The 19637-nt window shown below is 38.9% G+C and overlaps 1 protein-coding gene across 1 annotated transcript; it reads left to right on the top strand.

The window, feature by feature from the left end:
- The first annotated feature begins 10759 nt into the window (after positions 1-10759).
- ube2d4 (ubiquitin-conjugating enzyme E2D 4 (putative)) lies at positions 10760-17929 on the top strand. Its single transcript, XM_034691734.1, has 7 exons — positions 10760-11074; positions 12633-12696; positions 12829-12860; positions 12960-13037; positions 13140-13245; positions 15121-15214; positions 15326-17929. Exons 1-7 carry the CDS (start codon positions 11051-11053, stop codon positions 15369-15371), a joined length of 444 nt encoding a protein of 147 aa, XP_034547625.1. The 5' UTR covers positions 10760-11050; the 3' UTR covers positions 15372-17929.
- The last annotated feature ends 1708 nt before the right edge of the window (positions 17930-19637 follow it).

Here is a 19637-nt window from a genome sequence, read left to right as displayed (position 1 = left end):
GCCTACAGGGTGTAACTGAAACACTAAACTGTGCAGGGAAGAGGAAAGAAAAAGAAAGTTTCATTCCTGCCTTTTTGCCTCTCGCTGGTGTTTTGTTGCGTTTGTGGTATCCTTTTTCAGAATGAGGCTGCCTTCAAGACAAGAGGGGAAGAAACACTCACTGCAGGCTTTAATTCACTGAGTGTTGACTTTGTTTATGATCAAATTAGAATAAAGAGAGCTTTTATCCGGTAAGACGCAGAGATGTTATCCACTGAGTACCTCCACTAATAAATGAGTGAATAAAGACCACTCAATGCTGCTCATGTAAAGCATGTCACATCATGAGACCTACAAGACATCAAACATGTCAAGGTTGTCCAGTAGGAGGGTTTGCATGGTTGCTAAGAAGAGGCTGCTCACGCCTTTTCACTGAAATACATGTTCATGTTGTTCTGTGTTGCAGGGGATGCTTTTAAGGAGCATTATTCCTGAGAACTTCAAAGCCTGCAGAAAGCACTCTCCTCTTGGAGTGTGCAGCAGCTTGAAAATGTACTTATATTTTCCAAATGGACAGGAAGAGGCCCTCACTGGTATTGAGGTGATGCTAATGCAGTGTGGTGCTAGTTTTTCGGTGTAACTCAACTTAGGGCAGCAAAATACAGCCTGTATTAAACACTATTAATCTTTTACAGGCTTTGGTTTACATTAACTTTAATTTCCCGTAGTTTTAATTACAAGAGGACAGTTACGCTCTTTATTTTGCTGTGTCTGTATGGAAATTTATGGTTTAAGGGGGAAAAAAAGCTCAGCCAACAATGCCAACAGGTCCTCCTGGACATTTTTGTAACAGCTCTGTGACTACCATAATTGTCCACAAAGCCTGACTCAGACTCTTTCCACATGCTGCACCCAGGCTTTTGGTTTTATTGATCCAGTTAACACTATCGCTCGCGGGGTCACAGTCTTCATCCGTCTGTGTTTTCACAGCTGAGGACGTGCTGCACCACTCCTCGGAGGACTGGAGATTCTTTCCTGTGATGTAAACCCCCTCGCCCAAGCGAGAGGCTGTTGTTGACTTTATTTAATATGTCCGCCAGATTTTTATGAGCATTACGCAAATGCAATGGTTTGCATTATGCGTGAACCATACATTCTGCAGAGGCATGCATGGCTGCAGACAGCTGGAAGTAACTCGAGCCACTCGGTCACTTATCAGCGCTGGCATCCCTGCCATTTCCCATAGCCATCTTCAGGCTGGAAGAATCCAACCATTGTTTCTGTCTCTGTGGGCCCTGTGTTAACTCAGCACTGCCCCGCTGATTGTTGCAGAGATATTAAAGAAAATGGTAGATTTGTCTTTGTCCATATAACCCTGTCTTGTGACATCTAAGCTCTATGTGTGTGTGTATGTGTGTGTGTATGTGTGTGTGTGTGGGTGTGTGTGTGTGTGTGTGTGTGAGTGTGTGTGTGTGTGTGTGTGTGTGTGTGCGTGCGTGCGTGCGTGCGTGCATGCGTGCGTGTGTATGTGTGTGTGTGTGTGTGTGTGTGTGTGTGTGCCTGTTAAAGGGGTTCTACTTGATGCGGTTGAAGAAAGCAGCTGCACCTGCTCTGTATGTCAACAACAGGGTCTGGAGGACACACTCAAGAAGAGAGGTGGCTTTCACACCACTGGCCTCACTGAAGCTGCTTACTTTCCAAAGACAACAATGACCACGCTGCTCTGCTGCGCCACAGAGCTCTCAGCCCTCTATAGGCTTGGCGCCTGGTCTGTGTGGCCTCCAGATTATCTCCTCTGCATACAAGCTTATTGGACTTCCTCATGTCCCCTTGTTTTTTTGCCTCTAAAGTTTCCAGGATGCTTTTTGACTGTCTGTTTTACACATAGAGACAGGATCCCCCATGGGGGTTGTTAAGAGGTTACAGGGGGGTAGTAAAGAGGTCAGGGAGAAACTGTCAGTCTATTTCCTTTCTCTGGCCTTGGGAAACTTGCACCACAAGTCCTTTGCATATTTTTAGCATCCTTGCATGGCTTTTGTCTGAGTGTATCCACAGGAGATGATAAAGTTATTCCCAGTCTGTGAGGGCTTTTCTTTCTCACATTAATTACTTATTAAAGGTTGTGTTTTGGGTGTCGTGTTTTTTTTTTTGTGTACCCACTATAGAATGACTGTGTCCAGCAGCACGCAATCAGACTAATGCCCAGCGTCTGGAAACCATCATCTTTATGTGTTGCTGTGTAAATTTTTCTTGCATAGAATAACTGCTGGTAGTTGCCTCATACTTGAGTGTGTGCAGCTGGTAGTGTGTGCACAGTCACAGGAGGAGGGGCTGCCGTGGAGGAAAAAGAGCTTGTATCTGTGTGTTTATACCAAACTTACTTCACTTTATAATCTAAATTTATGGACATGAGGAGTTATTATGCGACCACGCAGCCATATTTTGACAGGAGTTGTTTACATATTTGTTGATATGCGATGGAATGATGTGAGTAATATCATGAGATATGATCACTTTCAGGGCCATCAAAGTGGGCTCTTGTTTTTAGTGATAGTAAATGCTGTCTTTGTAGACTACAGATACATTTTGTTGGTATTATTCCATCAGAGGGGGATTTAGATGCCATGTTTTGTGGTCGTTCAAGTGGCTGTGAACTCTTTGCTGAGAACTGACACATTTTGATCATCTCTTTTCAATGTTCAGGCAGGCATGTTGAGGTAGAAAAAAAACCTGTTTATGATAAAAAATAACTCTCAGAGTACAATACGAGGCAAAGGGCTAATCCGAGCTCTTAGGTTAGGGTGAAGTGAGGTTAGTTTGAGCCTTCCTACAACTGCTGGGCAGTCAAGCTCATTTACATTCACCTAGCTCAAATAATACTGCTCGCAGACATGTCTTACCTGCTGCACCACATTTCTCGTCGTGTTATCTTCAGGTACATCAATACCTCTCTGTCTCTCTCATCCATTCTCAGTATGTGGCTCAGTGTGTGGTTGTTAGACACGGCTCCACTCTGCCTGTCTGTTAAATAACTCAAGTAATTTTAAACCACTGTACATGAGTTTACATCATCTTAAAACCATGTTGACTATTATCGTTCATTGAGTGCGACAGGCACTATTTTTGTCGTTACTCAAGCGGCTCTGTGTCATACAGTAGGTGCTGCTTCTTGTACAGTGTATTTTCTGAAATAGACTGTGGTGAGAGAAGAGACTCGAGCTCTGTGAAAAAGAGCTACTGTTAAAGTCCTCTGAGTGAAGAAAACCACCTTGAAGATATTACATAAACACAAAAAGCGTTAAACCGCATTAAAATGATGTCAACCGGGCTGTTGTTCTTGCTTTTTTTATTCCACAATACAATTATCACCCGCTTAATGGAAAGGTACGTGCCAATAAAAATAAGTAATTTCTGTTTTTTGCGTTGGCCCACCTCTCCGTGCTCTGCAGCTGCAGTACGCTGTGGAAAACAAACAGTGCACTGCAGCTGGGCTCCTCAAGACTGCGAAAGGGGAATTTTAATCCCTTTTTTTTTCTACTTTGGCACCAGTCTGATTTATTTGGTCATAAAGAAAGGAAAAGCACCCCACCATCTGAAAAGGATTGGGAAGTGAGAATGCATATGATGCCAGAGCCCCAGTTGCAGACATAGAAATGCAACAGGCCAGGAAATGAATCCCCGATAGGTCAAAGCGCTCAAAGCACAGAGGCGTCTAATTAGCTCAGATAGTGACACATTAATGAGATACCTGCACAGCCTGGATCACTGTCACACACACAGGGAACACAAAGAGCAGACAGGACAAGCTGCAGTGCAGGTTTTTACACTGATATCATTTACAGTTACACTTTTATCACCATGAGGTACATACAGCCAAAAGCTAACCTCCACATGTCTCCCATCCATTCCCTGCAGCGCAGCCTGGAAACAAACTATCTCTGAGAGCCTCAAACCATTTCCAGCTGTCACATCCCTGCTCCAGTCTCTAACTCCTAACCTGATATGACGGGGCAAGAAGAGGTGAGGGTCACGCCTCCAGGAAGATTCATAGCATGTAACTCAAACTGTGAGCATTATATTCATAATTACCTGTGGTTTTAAAGTGAAGACGGCCAAGTGCTGCACCTATTGTCTCTCACGTTACCATTATTAACTTATCATGTTTCATTAGACAGGACATGTCTTCATACAGACAATAACTAGACAATGAACAACAAGAAACCACAGCCGCGCAGTAGAGGAATGTAGCAAATATAGTTACTTGTGTACTTTATCTGAGAACAAATCAGAGTAAACGTTCACTTGTGATGATGTCGTCATTGTTTTGAATCTGCTACGTGAATGAGTAATATTGTAATTATTACCTGCAACACATTACATTCGCATGACAGCTGTAGTAATGTATCACTTTGCTGATTTTACATAGGCTACAATTAACAATAACTTAAAAATAAAATGTTGTTACTCTAGATAACTGTTCTAGTCACTGCATTTTACAGTAATTCATCAACCAATAACAAAACATTAGATATCACAACAATTACAGAGGCTTCTGTCTGTATAAACAATACCTCCATGCAGATGACACTGTGATGTAAGTTATACAAATTATGAACCTAGCATGTATGTACCATCACTCAATAGAAAGAGGCTGGCACATTTAAGAAGTTTATAGTATTACCTCTTCCTGTTGAAAATGTGTTATTTGGAAAGTACAAAACATTTTTTTGTGATTAATGGCGGACAAGATAACAACAGGGAAAATAAGACAAGAGACAGGGCTGGAGAGGTCGCCAGCATTCCTGGATCATGTTTAAATATGGTTTCCTTTGCAAGGTACAGTTTTCACCGGAACTTGTGGATGCAGTAACAAACTGTGTTCACAAACAATGCTTTGGAAGCAATTTTTAGCCCATGCAGTGATTTCCACTACAGAGTCAGGTCTTGTTTTAAGTTTCCCCCCTGAGGGCCTGATTATGTTTCTTATGTAGATTATGAAATCCCAAAATTCTTTGCAATTTCATGCTGAGGAACAGCAATTAGTATGAAGTTGTTTAACTCTTTGTTCACAGAGTCATGAGAGATTCAACCTCTCTGGAATTCCCTTTTGATATTCAGTCATGTTCTTGACCTGTTGCAAATTGACTCAATTAACTGTCAGATTTTCCACCAGATGTTTATTTTAGCATTACACAACTTTCTTTGTGTCTTTTGTCCCTGTCCCTAATTTTTTTTTTTTGGAACATGTTGCTGGCATCACATTAAGAATGAGCATATCATTTTCATAAAACATGAACATTTTCTAGTTTAACAACTGATGTGTCATCCTTGCACTATTTTCAGTTAAACTTAGGGTCTAAATGATTTTCAAACCGTCATAATCTGTTTTAATCAACATTTTTAGCGCCCTAACACTATCAATGTCACTGAATGAAAATGTGAAACTCTTGATGTATCAGGTTATCTGTTACCTCAAATGTGATGTAAAACACAGATGAATTAAACCACATCAGTCTGGGGATGGATACAAACATGAAGGATCACAGCTTTTTTTCTATGCTGTCAAGGTACCTTAGATAGCAATCCATTAGTATTAAGCAGATAAACTGCAATGCAACAAGCATCTGGAATATTGTTCAAAGCATGGGTTAGCTTAGCTCCATAAAAAAGATGAATGTGTCCCTGTGAATGTCCAGAGAATAGCATGTATCCTCATTCCTTTCCTCCAGCACACTGAGGCTCAGGACAGGCTGCAAGCCCTGAAGCTCTTCAGTTCAAGTGCAATAAAGAAATAAGACTACGGCTCAAAAGCCTTCTTCTCAAAATCATCCACACAGGATATATTGCACACAAAGACTCAAATTGAGTTTGTGTGTCATCTCAAGAGAGGTGTGAGAAGTTTCCATTATGGCAGCGCTGTGTCTCTGTTTATCATAAATGTCTGCTGCTATAACGCCGCTTATTTAATTGGGCTGCAAAAGCAGCATTTATATGGCTGTTTATGTGCTGTGCTGTTTAAAAGGTCAATGCAATCAGGGGCATGTATCTGCTGCATAGTCTCAGGCAGTGTTTAAGCTCCATCTGTGGTTAAAGTATAACATTTGTGAGGTGAAAAAGACATGATACATACACTCCATGTTTGGTTGTTTATTACTGAAATGATATGTTTTACCCTGTGTTAGTAGCTATTAATTTGAATTTCCCATTTTTGTATGTGAAAGCTTACTAAGACTCAATTAAAGATATGCAAAGAACGCAGGCGAGGGACAGAGCCCTACACATGCACACTATAAACAGTCAAGATGGAATAGTGAGTCGGAGCTTTGTCCTGATTTCATTTCCTGAATCTCTTGATAATGACTGAATGAAAAACGGTGACAAGAGAGGGAAATAAGCTATCTAGCGTTTTTGTTTTTTAAGGAGTGCATGCACAGAAAGAGAGGGGGGTCTAGCTCTTTATCAGGCCTTACTATCCAACCTCTTACCTTCTCTTTTCGAGCCTTTAGGAGCATCCTGTGACCTCCGACCTCTCGGACAATAGAGGCCAGGACGTTTCCCAGTGAGCGCCGATGGAGCCAACAACAGGAACATGAGGGGTGCTCCTGGGAAACAAACTGTTTATTGTGCAGCAGGATGGACAGCCCCCCTCCTCCTGCCCCAGTCACTTACTTTCACACACAATCACTGACACACACTGCACACCTCTGCATTGTGAAATCCTGTCAGACAACAGGTGGCTGCAACCAGAACTCAGAGAGAGGGGAGTTGCATACTTGGCTTTAGTGAGAAAAAAAGGACAACAACTTTATTATTTACTATTTTTAATACCCCACGGTCTCCAAGTATAACCATACACTGTGACTAAGATGATCCTCTGCCCTGATTGTATCAGTTCTTATGTTTCTTATGAAACTACTCCTTTTTTACAACTCTAACACAGCCAGTTTGTTTCTTCTTCTTTTCTCCTCTGTCTGCAGGCTGCAGATGATAAGTTTATATTTAGTCGGACTTTCTATTTGATAACCACTCAGTTTGTTGGTGCTGCCACTGCCTGTCTGTCTGTTTCAGAGGAAATCCCTCCTTTGTCTCTCAAGGAAGCTCAGCAAACTGGGAAAACCTGAAGTTGTCATCGGAACTCAAACAGCTGGAACGCATTTAATCACTGAGAGTCATCGCTTAAAAGTATTAGTCAACACTCCAGACTAGTTATTACCTTTGCTCTCTGGAGTGTACTCATTGCAAAAGCAGCACAGTAAAACAGTTTCCAGAGCTGTCAATCACTGTGCCAGAACTGTGGTGCAACACAGAGACACAGGGGGCTCGGGGGGATTGCTCTTTAAGTGCTTAACCCTGAAGGATTACTGGTTCTTTATGACTATATGTGTGGTTTGTGCCTGTGCTCCACATGATGCACATCTGATAAGGGTGGATCAGAGGTGACAGTCACAGGGGACGGGATCTGAGCTCATTCTTTCTGCTCTCTCTGGGGAAAAATAAATAATTAAAGAGGAATTAAAAAGAAAAACATAAATCATTTTCAGGATGATGAATCCATAACTCATGTTTGCTCGTTTGGTTACAACAATGTTTGGTGATTTTAATCCAAATGTGGAAAGTAAAGCACATTTGGATGAGATCTGTGAAGTTTGGAAAAATAGTTTGTGATTTTGTGTTACGTCATTACATTTCAGAATAAATTTTTTCACATTTTTTTAACATATTTCCTCAGTTGCTGAATTAACTTCATCCACTCAAGATGTTGCATGTTTACATAACATGAGCTTAAAAATTGGATGCATTGCAATTGTATGATCCTCTAAATATGAGTAAGTTTTAACAATTATGATAAAAAATATTCAGAGCAAACTCTACAATATTACTCTTTGTGTGCTGAAAATGAGTCTAAAATTATATTGAGCTAACAAATCATTACTCAGTCTGACATTTTCAGCAGTTGTTCTCTAAAAAACACTAAAATTAAGTATTATTTTTGTCCCAGGACCCCTGCCTGCAAATGAGACGTCCCGTAACCAGCAATGCAATTAGACCAATAAAACCTGCAGAGCTCTCTATAGCCATAGTTAAAGCTTATAATACTGTTTAATAAGCACATCCTTCAAGCTATAAATGTTTATATGATTACATCATTCAAACTTTGCAAGCCAAAAGAAAAGAAAAAAAAACGTGCAGCCATGTACCAGCTTGTTCAAGTGTACAAACCACAAGAAGACAAGCTAAAGTGAGGGAAATTTATTTACCACACTTTTACTTATTGATCTGAGGTTTTTAAACTCACTAAAGCTGAGACCCACAGAAGCAGGAGGAAGATTTGAGGAGCACTCCTATAGGTCAAAGGCCGCCTTAACACTGACAAGCAAAATCAAATCACAGCTAAGGAAATGAGCCATGAAACACTGATTGCTCCGTACATAAAGACCATTTTTCCACTTGCTGGGCTAAAGAACTATTTGATTGTGCAGAGTGCTGACTTCACTGCAAACATGAGCACCGCTTGCACATATTGCCTGAGTGTATAATCAAATCATGACCATTGATATAAAGAGTGAACAAATATCTCTTAGTACATGGAAACAATGGATCTTTGTTCCATAAGAGAGCCTTCAGAAAGCTAATACACTGACCCAAGGTAGGGACACCTCTGGGGACTGTGAGCCCAGCCTGAGCTCAGCATTAATTTGTGGTCCTTTTATTGGATAATTCAGACATTAGTGAGATCAATTTAAGTCAATTTTGAAATTTATAGTGAGCTTGTGTGCTTTGTCATGGTAAAACCATGGGAAAAGTGCCCCAAAGAGAAGTATACTTAAAGTCTGACGCTGCTTTGGCATAATTTGTACAATAGGTGGAATGCTTGTTGTGTTACTGATGATTCATGTGACCAAAAAGACACATCACTGGAGTTTGCTGAGTCTATGGTTTCAAATAACAGCACTATAGGCTATTTTCCTCATGAGACAGGTCAACCTACTCCCACCCATATCATCCCAGTTGTGACACTTTCACACCTCGGCTCATCAATTCAGAACTCAGAGCGCCTGTCCTGTAACAAAAAACTGAACTTGTGGAAAAAGGTGGGAAATTCCCCATACAGGTCACTGATATGTTGCCTTGAAGAAATAAGACATTACTATCTTATTGCTTTGTACGTTTACAGAACATCACTGAAGGGCTTACAAGTGTATTTGTCAACTACAAACCCTATAGGCTTTAACAGTAGCAAGCAAACCAATGTGATTTGAGATTTCAGAGGAAACTACTGTAAGGAGACTGTGGGAGGCTTTGTGAACTGAGGCTTTAAGCCAACAAAGTGTGGGCTTGACTGTCTGTAAACCTCATGCTGATAAATGGCCTCTCCAAGTAGACAAACTCAGAACACAAGGCCCCTGCTGCACAAGAGCCAAACTGCTACCTCTGCTGCTGCTGCTGACTGAATCTGATTACAGGCAGGCCCCGAGGACAGGCAGGTCATTGAGAGCACAGAGATGAGCAAACAATAAGATATTATCTGAAGGAATCTTCAGCTTTCCAAAGGAAAATGGTCCCTCTCAGTGTCACATTGACGATAGGATCCTCAACCTGACACTGAATCAGCCATTTAAGAAGAATGAACACTGCCACCCATTCATACACACTCACTAAAATAATGAGAGCTCTTTTTTCACTCTTGTTTAAGACATATAAAGGAGAGCTCATGAGGCTTTGCGAGACAAGGCTGTGCAGAAACCAGAGCATGCAGCTGACTCAGATGAATATGCCTTTACAATGATTGGGTATTGAATGAACAATTCTATAGTCTTTTTCTTTATTCTTATGTACATGTATATAATACACGTGTTTGGCTTCATTGTACTTTGCTGCCTCATTGTAAAGCACTTTAGCACTTTGACAAATTGCAAAACAAGAACTTCACTCCCCATTTGCTTCTGAGACTGTAATATATCAAATATAATAATGACGCTGTGAAACTTGCAGATGAACAAAAGCTTCCCGACAAAGATGATGTACAAAAAATATTTTTGCCCAGTATGCATGTTTGTGTTTTTTTGCTCTTTTCAAACAGTGACATCTTGTGGACACCTGGCCTCAGTTATAACACATGTTGAATTAATATACTGTGCCTTTTTGAAGCCATGTATAAATCTGTTGTTACAATGCCTCTTTATAATCTTGCTCATGAATACAGTGAGCTTAATAATAAGGATCATACATTTATTTAATATTGTTGGGTATTTATTTAGAAGATAAGAATAAGAAACATAACTCTTGACAAGAAATAAGGTATTATTAAGTGGCAAACAAAACATATATCAATTGTAACATCGACCAAGTTAACCAAAGATTTCTAGATATCTTGTATTATGGGGAGGTTGCCTTTTAACACTATAGCTACCTTGGTAAATATAGGTTTATTAAAACTTACACTACCGATCAAAAGTTTGGACAAACCTTCTCATTCAATGATTTTATCTATTTTAATTATTTTCAACATTGTAGTTTAGTACTGTTTTATTCCAAATAATTAAAATAAATACAAACCCTTGAATAAGAAGGTGTTTCCACCAGTGTTTGACTGGTATTTTACATGTGGGGATTTTGTGTAAATATCGGACGTAACTATCTTCGTTTATAAATGAAATGAATACAATCTTGATTTGTTGAATTGAACCGTGTCAAATTTGCTAAAGTATGAAAAATTTATATTAAAACTACAACAATGGACGCTGTTTTTGTCAGTTCACGTTTTGAAAGACAAATCTCGCGATATTAGCCCAAACGGTTTGCCAGGCACGAAGAGGAGCAGGGATGAGAGAGGAGAGCAAAATATCTCGGATGTTGTACAACGTTAGCTTTGGAAATATCGACAATTAACACAGCTTTTCTCACTTAAATTGTTGTAGAAATTCAAAAACCCCAAGCCTTATATAAGTTAGCTGTTATCTGCTGATTATACGTAGAGTGAGATTTGTAGGTACGCGTCCACAGAAGCCAAATTGTATGTGTGAAGAGCTAACTGTTAGCTGACAGGCTACCTAGCATAGCCATTGATGCAATGGCGTTGAAAAGAATTCAGAAGGTGAGTGTGTATTTCTCTCATGTTACTCATAGTACCCTCTCGTTTATTCGTTTTGCTGTGTGAAGGATGCTCCGTGGTAGTAAAACCGCAACGTATCATTTTCGTAAAGCGCATGATAGCCTCACTTGACTGCTTTTAATGTTCATTTTTTAATATAATTCACAAACAAAGACGAGCTAACAACTGGTGGCTCAGTTGGTGCAATGCTACAGTAACGCTAACTATCACCACTGAAACGAGGCCTTGCTTTTGTTGACAGCTGACAGTGATGTTTGAGAGTTTATCATTTGTACGTTTCTTTCTAAGATGGCTAGTGTTAACAAACAAGCTGAATAGAGCACTTTGACACAGCAGCTTTAAGCTAGCTTTGGTCTTTGGTTTGATGGATTGACATGATCGAGGATTGTTTTTATTTTGTAGCCTGTCAGTTGTCTTTATCCTTGTTGTTGGACACTTACAGTAGGGCTGATGATGTGTCTGGTAACTCAATGACAGCTGCTTGCTGGTTGCCAAAATTGAACCCTAGTACTGTCAGTGTTGCCATATATGGATTGGTAAATGGGGCACTGGAGCAGGCCACGGTGTGTATTTATATAACAGAATGGATACGGATGTTAAATAACGAGCTTAATTTAAATATAACCATCTGTTGTTTTGTTGTCTTTCCTCAGTGTCATTACATGGTGTATAATGTGGTTCTGTACAATGACCTTACTCCCTCTGCCTCGGCTATTCTTGTTCAACATGTTTGTTTCATGTCGCTATGTTATGTAGTTAACATCTGTTGGCTAAACTGAACTGATGACTAAAATGTTAATGAAGTCATCTGTTCCTAAAAGCACCATTTACATGTCAGCAGCTCTGCATGATGGCTGTACTGGACAGCAAACATTGCTGCCCTAAAAAGATAGTAATTGCAACTTGGTTGTACTGAGAAAAAAAAAGTGAAGAAAGTGCTCTTTACATAAAGCCAGACATTACATGGAGTACGTTTTAAAGAGGCGAGTCTGTGTCCTTAAATCCCCTCAGGATAAGTGGAAGTTTTTCCAGACTAGATTTAAAAGATAAATCATCTTTGAAATCATCTAATGAAATATTCTTCTTGTGTTTGGATCCACATGTACCCAATATAAACAATGAAATGTGATCAATATTTTCCAACTAACTTTAAATTTAATTCATTTTATTTTACCATGTAAGTCAATTGAGAACCAATTCTCATTTACAATAGCGACCTGGGCAAAAGGTAACACAGGTGGCATGACAATAAATAAAAACAAAACAAAAAACAGAGAGGACATACAGAGAAACCTAGAAACAGAACAATGCAATATAAAAATATGACAGGAGTGAACAACTTAAAAGCAATTTAAAAGCAAGTGCAGTGATGTTGAGTAACGGGGTGCAATACGTTTTTGAAAGTGGCGAGTGGAATGAGAGAGGTCAGTTTTAGGGATTGTTGCAGGTGATTTCAGTCGTTTGCAGCAAAAAACTGGAAGGAGGTGCTGCCAAAGGAGGTTAATTGACGATTTTTAATTGTGTGATTTTCTGTCTTAAGGAACTGTCTGACCTGCAGAGGGACCCACCTGCTCAGTGCTCTGCTGGACCGGTTGGGGACGATCGTGAGTCAATTTAATAATGAAACACCGCTTCATCTGAGTTTTCTTGTGTTCCTTATTAAATAAAAGAAGTGTATGCATCAGGAGTTTTAATTCAAGCTGTTATACTGAATCATTGTTAATCTTTTTTCCTAGTATTTCACTGGCAGGCAACAATAATGGGTCCGGTAGGTGAAACTTTATCTTAAATCAATTCAAATTTGTTTAAAATAAGCAAAAGAAACAGTAGAGTTGCTGTGTAGAAACTTGTCTTGTTCTTTTTTTAGAGTGACAGCCCATATCAGAGTGGAGTGTTTTTCCTCACCATCCACTTCCCAACAGATTACCCATTCAAACCACCAAAGGTGAGTTATGAGGCACACACAGTATGTCATCTCACCTAGACTAACCATTCATTCACTTCAATGTGTTTAATGTGTTCTACTTTCTTGTCTGTTTTGTCACAGGTGGCATTTACAACTAAAATTTACCACCCAAATATCAACAGCAATGGGAGTATTTGTCTGGACATACTGAGATCACAATGGTCGCCTGCACTTACCGTATCGAAAGGTAAGATTTACAGTCAGGTGTCGGCCGCATGAGCATGTTGACATTTTAATTTATTAAGGCAGCTGTGACTGTTGACTCAGCATTGACTGCATGAGGGGCCCCACCCCGTCGCAGCATAATGTAATGCAAGCATCATTAATGTTATTTACTACAGAAAGGTTTGACAAGTTCAACCACGCTGCCCACGATTGACAACATTCAGCATTTACTTTTGGAAACAGAAATGACATAATGCAGATTTTTTTAAAGGATGTTATATTTTAAATGTAAAATTAAGCGTTGTGTTCTGTTTTGCTAAGACTAAACGTTACAATGTGACTCCTCTTCAGTTGTTGTCCAGCACTTGTATGCTTTCAGGTGATGTCTTTAATGTGCTATCAGAGAGATGAAATATACTTCAGTTTGTTTTTTTCAAATCCATAGTCCTCCTTACAGTCTACAGATCATTCTGTAACCTGCTACCCTTAACTTGTACTTTCTTGGAACACTGCTATTCCCATTAATTACAAACAAAGTCTGCCTAAATGATCTATAAAGCATTGCTGACACATTCCCTCTCGTCTTTTAATCTTTTTCAAGGCATGTGCTTGTTTCAGCTATAATACTTAAGTCAGGCATTAAGACTACATCTAACTTTTTACTATGTTAAATCATGTCCATTACATGTTTAAAGTGTCACATTTAAGTGTAAAAGGCGTCTGACCAAATGAAATCCAGTGTTGATTGTGAAGTTTTGAAATAACTCTCAAGGATTTCTCCTATTAAGTAGGATTTATAAAGTTTAATGCATGAATGATTAAATCCATACCAGTAAATGTTTATGAATTATAATGAAATGTCAGCGTGCAAAAATGATATCACGTGTCTCGTTATCTAACAGTATTGTACTGATTCTTTGAATAACAATGCAACATTTCCCAACATCATAGGGGTAGTGATGATATGAATTTGATTAGATAAGGAGCCTACCTTTAATAAAATACAAAATAATAAGATGTGTCGCCAAACTGGAACAGAACCAGCACAGGCTAACCCACAGTGGGGCTTTTGTATGTATGTATGTATGTATGTATGTATGTATGTATGTATGTATGTATGTATGTATGTATGTATGTATGTATGTATGTATGTATGTATGTATGTAAAAGTATGTTCATGTATACAATATATATAACTTAAATTTAATCAATCAAACTGTATTAATATAGCACCTTTCATACAAATCAAATGCAATTCAAAGTGCTTAACAGTGATTGAAAACAAGAAGCAAAAAAAAAAATTGCAAGACATTAAAAAAACATGGACTTTAATATAGAGACTAATGCACAACAACAATAAAATATAAATGTATAATTAAAATAAGTTAAAGCATCAAATTAACATTAAGAATATAAAAAGTTAAAATAAATAAATTAAAAAGGGTAGGGAAAAGAGTTGAAGATAGAATAAAGGCTAAATATATCAATAAAATTGAGTAGATAAATAAAAAAACAAGATAGTTAAAATTAATAAAATAATAAAACAACATTAAAATCAGTGAAGACACATTAAAGTAATACAATTTTTAAACCCTACATAAAAGCCAGACTGCCTAAATATGTTTTCATTTTACTTTTTAAATTCAATGACCTTAGACATTTTTATCTTATCATAACAAGGAAACATTTGTATTTACAGCCCTAGTAAAAATTCTTTATGTTTTTGATGAATCACCCTAATCAGACTGCAATGCTTATCAAAAGTTGTGCTTGTGTAGTATCCACTGTTGGTCTAATAAAAAGAAAGAATTCATAGCATATAAAAAAAAACAAGCTAATTTTGACACTGAGATTCTGTTTATGCACACCTAACACTTTCTGGTTCCTTCTTCCACAGTATTATTGTCTATCTGCTCTCTTCTTTGTGATCCAAACCCGGACGACCCACTGGTACCAGAGATCGCTCATACGTACAAGGCTGACAGGGAAAAGTGAGTGTAGACATGAGATTCATCATATCACTCCACTTTCCTATACTGACTCATTGTGTTTGGTAGAAGTTCTGCGTCATTGACCTTTTCAAAACTTTGTGTGTTTTCCAGGTACAACAAATTAGCAAGAGATTGGACGCAGAAGTATGCAATGTGAGAACGCCAGGAAGATCAAAATACAAATGAGAACAAAAGAAACACGTTTGATTTGTAACTTGAGGCAAATGAGCAACAGAGTGGGGAAAAAAACTAGACAACATCTATCTTTTGGAGGAGGAAGCGATATAGAGGTACAGTGCCACCTGGCTTTCCATGTGCTGAGCTGCTACCATGTGCTGTCCTTCATGTACGGATCTGCTGAGCAGGACCTGATGGGCTCTTTAAAGCACTCCCATATGGAATACCGGAAACACTTCACAGCCCATACCGCCACTCTCAGACTTTAAACTGTTACTCCTGCTATTGTGATTATCACTATGATGTTGCTATTTATCGTTTTCACTGTCCATGAGTCATATCGTCATGCTACTCAGACGCAAACTATTTGATTTCTTTAGGAGGTTGGCTCTCCCTTCATTTCAGAGGTACTGTCTGTGTCCCACTGGATGTCTTGTTCTTACTGTACTTCCATGTATTTAGTGGCCTTTCTGTGTTGTTATTTTATCGGTAAATGTGCAATTGAGGCAGAATGTTCCCTGTTCAACATAAAATGGTGCGGTGCCATTACCAGCAGCTGATCTGTTGGCACATACTGTCTCTACCCCCAGACAATGTGAAAACGTTAAGAATCATCAGTCTCCATCTCCCACTGCATTTCAAAAGCGACAGTATTAAAGGTTTGGACGACACTGGTTAGCCGCTGTTACGAGCTAGCCGGCGCCTGAGTTGTTGTTGTGCTCCAGTCCAGAGGGTGAATGTCAACTTCTATTTCTCTCACATATGCAGTCATTGCTCTCATATCCCATATCAGTAACCACCCACATAGTGCACAGAATACTACTGTTGACTCGCTAATTTATGTGTAGCTATGAGCGCAGCTACTCTTCGGCCATGAGCCAAGCTGTGTGCCACCTCCTCAGTGCAGTGACTCAGGTATCTAACCAAATCATCAGCCTTTACACGCAGTGACCCATGGTGAGAAAAATGACCAGGTCTGGTATCATCAGCCTGGGAGGAAGAAAACTGATCCAAGTGTAGTGGTTTGTTCTTGGATTACAGTCACGCTTCCCTGACGAGGCACAATTATCAACGACAGATTAGCAGCCCTGATAAAATACTGTCTTAGAAGTTATTCATCATCCCAGTCCACCTCCCGTTAATATCCTTTAATTTATTTTGAACGACAGCTTTTAAATGATGCGACTACTTCTCTGATTTAAATGGCCTTTTGTCACAGCTGGCGTCACTAGCAATGGGATCTCAAAAAACTGAGCTGAGTAAATTTAAAGTCATGTGCAACTAACTTGTTTCTTCAGGTGAACAGATACACTAACCTGCTGTGACAATTGAATTAGCTCTAAATGTCTGGTACGCTAAAGTTTAAAACCATTTGTATGTTCATATTCATCATCAGGTCTGCTGAAGTATTTTGTTTTTGGACAAATAATCCATTCTCCTGGGTTACACATGCTTGATCTTTGCATTGTATTTTTAAAACTGTAGTTTTAGGCCATTATATATTTTTTCCATTGAAATCACCCAAATTCAAAACATGATTGTGATGTTTCATATGTATTATTAGTTTTAATATAATCCATTGTGACTGAAGTAGTTAGGAAATGCTATAATTTGTCTTTTTTAATCTTGGCTGACAATGTGCTGATGCTGCCAATATAAAGGGAATTATCTGATATTTTAAAGGAGGAATACATTTAGTTATTGAGGCATTATTGACAGGATTTATCCTGAAGGTCCATAGTAAAGCATGAAATATTAGAAGCTTTAATTGTATAATTAACACCATGGTTTAGGCGCCAAATATAGATTTTCACCACTATTAGCAGCTGTAGAGAAAACAAGTTGTTCTGAAACACAGTATAAACTTAAAGGTTACGAACATATATCCTCTAAATGCAGTAATTTTTTCTTTTTGCTGCCAGATCATGACTGAAAAAGGTGTGTGTAATAGTTCTAGCTCAAACTTTGTGTGTATTGTTGTTTGTTTATCTGGCTAATTTATTTATTTGAAAGCTGAGTATCTTCCAAAAGTACGATTGAATGCAGCCTCGATTCGTCATGTGAGTGATGTGACATTGACTCCCTTTGTCCACTGTGCTCAGTAGAGTTTATATAGGCAGCTTGGCATGCTTTGCACTCTGGAGAACCTCCTCACAGCCATTTGCCAGATATCAGGGATTTCGTTACAATTCATCTGCCTAACACCTCGGACTGAAATTTTAGCCTTAACCCTCATTCTGTGTATATGTAAAGAACGTTGTCATAAACTGTAAATTTGCTATCAGGGCTGTATCCCCCCCCCCCTCGAATGGGTGAGTCATGTCATCAGCAGACACAGAAATCTGCTTTAAGAGCACCAATATTTCTGTTGAAAATTTCAGCCTGGCTTTCTTCTGAATGCAGGACCAGCCTTCATGCATCCTTAAATCTGGAATATGTGTGCTTGAACTGCCACCATGAACGTCCTCACATAGCCTACACAAAATAACTATTGACCTTGTCATAACATATGAATAAAGTTCATCTTGGTTTACCATCGTCTGCCGTCATTTTTCTGATTACGATAAATCCTTTATTCATTATTCAGCACCTTGAACAAGGAATGTAAAAATGTAGTGTCTTAGTGAAGAATTTCAAAGTGTAAGATAAATGACACTGACTTTATTCCATTGAATTAATGAGATATCTCTAAACAAAGACTTTGTATCTCAAATTAGTTGCTCATTGTTCTACATAAATGCATCAAGTCCTTTTTTAGAACAGTTTGTCTCTTGTTTCCCATTAAACTGATGGAAATAGGCCTCTAAAACTGACACAAGACTTAGAATCTAATTTGTGGTTTGATACAATATTCAGAATTCAAACAGTAGCTGGATGAAACTGTGGCAGTACATTGCATGTCGTCAATCTGACGTTATTTTTCACAAAAGCTGAATAGAAGTCTGAAAAGTTCTTATTGCACAGTGGCACTACACTTTAGTGCAGGGGTGTCAAACATGCGGCCCGTGGGCCAAAACCGGCCCGCCAGAGGTTCCAATCCAGCCCGCAGAACTACTTTGCAAAGTGAAAAAATTACAGAGAAGACAATAACTGCAATTTTTCAATAAAAGTAACTACTATTTCAAATTTGTCCTCTGGGGGTAGCCTAAATCATAGTGCTGACTGAGATCACCTGAACTTTCCAGGGACTTTTTTTCTCAAAGTGAGAAAATAAATTACTTGTTTGCATAATCTGGTTCAGATTCATAAAGACTTTTTAGAGCACTATAAGATGATCGAATAACTACTAACACTAGCCTTACGCCCCTGCATACAACACTGTGGAAGCAAACTGTTCATGCTGGAGCGGAGGGGTCCACAATAATCAATTGTACCTTGTTCATTATTATAATCTCTGTTCTTTTGCTTTAAACATAACACACTGTGTCAAGTGTATTGGTAACATGTGTGTTTGGTGTGTTGGCAGCAGGTTTCAGGGCTTAAAGAGTAAAATATTTGGCCCACTATGAGACTCATCATGGCAAAAAATACAACAGCTGTTTTTGCAGAAAGATAGTTCATTGAATGTGAACATTTTCAGAATGTACTTGTACATGTTTTGCTCTAAAACAAAGGGAAACATTTAGAGTTGTCGTTATTTATAGGTTATTATGTTATGATTTTACTGGTCCGGCCCACTTCAGATCAACTTGGGCTGTATGTGGCCCCTGAACTGAAATGAGTTTGACGCCCCTGCTCTGCATAAATGCATCAAGTCCTTTTTTAAAACAGTTTGTCTCTCGTTTCCCATTAAACTGATGGAAATAGGCCTCTAAAATTTACACAGGACTTAGAATCTAATTTGTGGTTTGATACAATATTCAGAATTCAAACATTAGCTGGATGAAACTATGGCAGTACATTGCATGTCGAAGAGCTGCCATTATTTTTCACAAAAGCTGAATAGAAGTCTTGTCTGAAAAGTTCTTACCGCACAGTGACACTACACTTTAGTGCGTTTGATTAATACATGTGTCAGGCGCGGCTTTTACAATACAGACTGAAATCTCCATAATGAGCTATCTTTGTTTTTTTGTAATACCATCCAAAGTAACAGAGTCGTGTATCTTCATGATCATCGGTGAATTTATCGTGAAAATGCACAGTCGGTAACAAAACATGCTTAAAACTACAACAAGCCCCGCCCTGCTGGATCACCCTGGTGATCATATCGAGTTCACTGGTGCTGAAACGTAGCCACAAGCTA

The sequence above is a fragment of the Notolabrus celidotus genome, chromosome 9, assembly GCF_009762535.1.
Source record: "Notolabrus celidotus isolate fNotCel1 chromosome 9, fNotCel1.pri, whole genome shotgun sequence".
Taxonomy (NCBI): domain Eukaryota; kingdom Metazoa; phylum Chordata; class Actinopteri; order Labriformes; family Labridae; genus Notolabrus; species Notolabrus celidotus.
The sequence above is the reverse complement of the archived record's forward strand: the minus strand, read 5'-3'. Positions and strand labels throughout refer to the sequence as shown.

What these genes read in the sequence shown, in the direction of transcription:
- ube2d4 (XM_034691734.1), top strand. Translation starts at nt 11,051, where the DNA reads ATGGCGTTGAAAAGAATTCAGAAG. An exon ending in CGTTGAAAAGAATTCAGAAG is followed by an intron (nt 11,075 to 12,632) that starts GTGAGTGTGTAT and finishes TTCTGTCTTAAG; the next exon opens with GAACTGTCTGACCTGCAGAG. An exon ending in ACCCATTCAAACCACCAAAG is followed by an intron (nt 13,038 to 13,139) that starts GTGAGTTATGAG and finishes GTTTTGTCACAG; the next exon opens with GTGGCATTTACAACTAAAAT.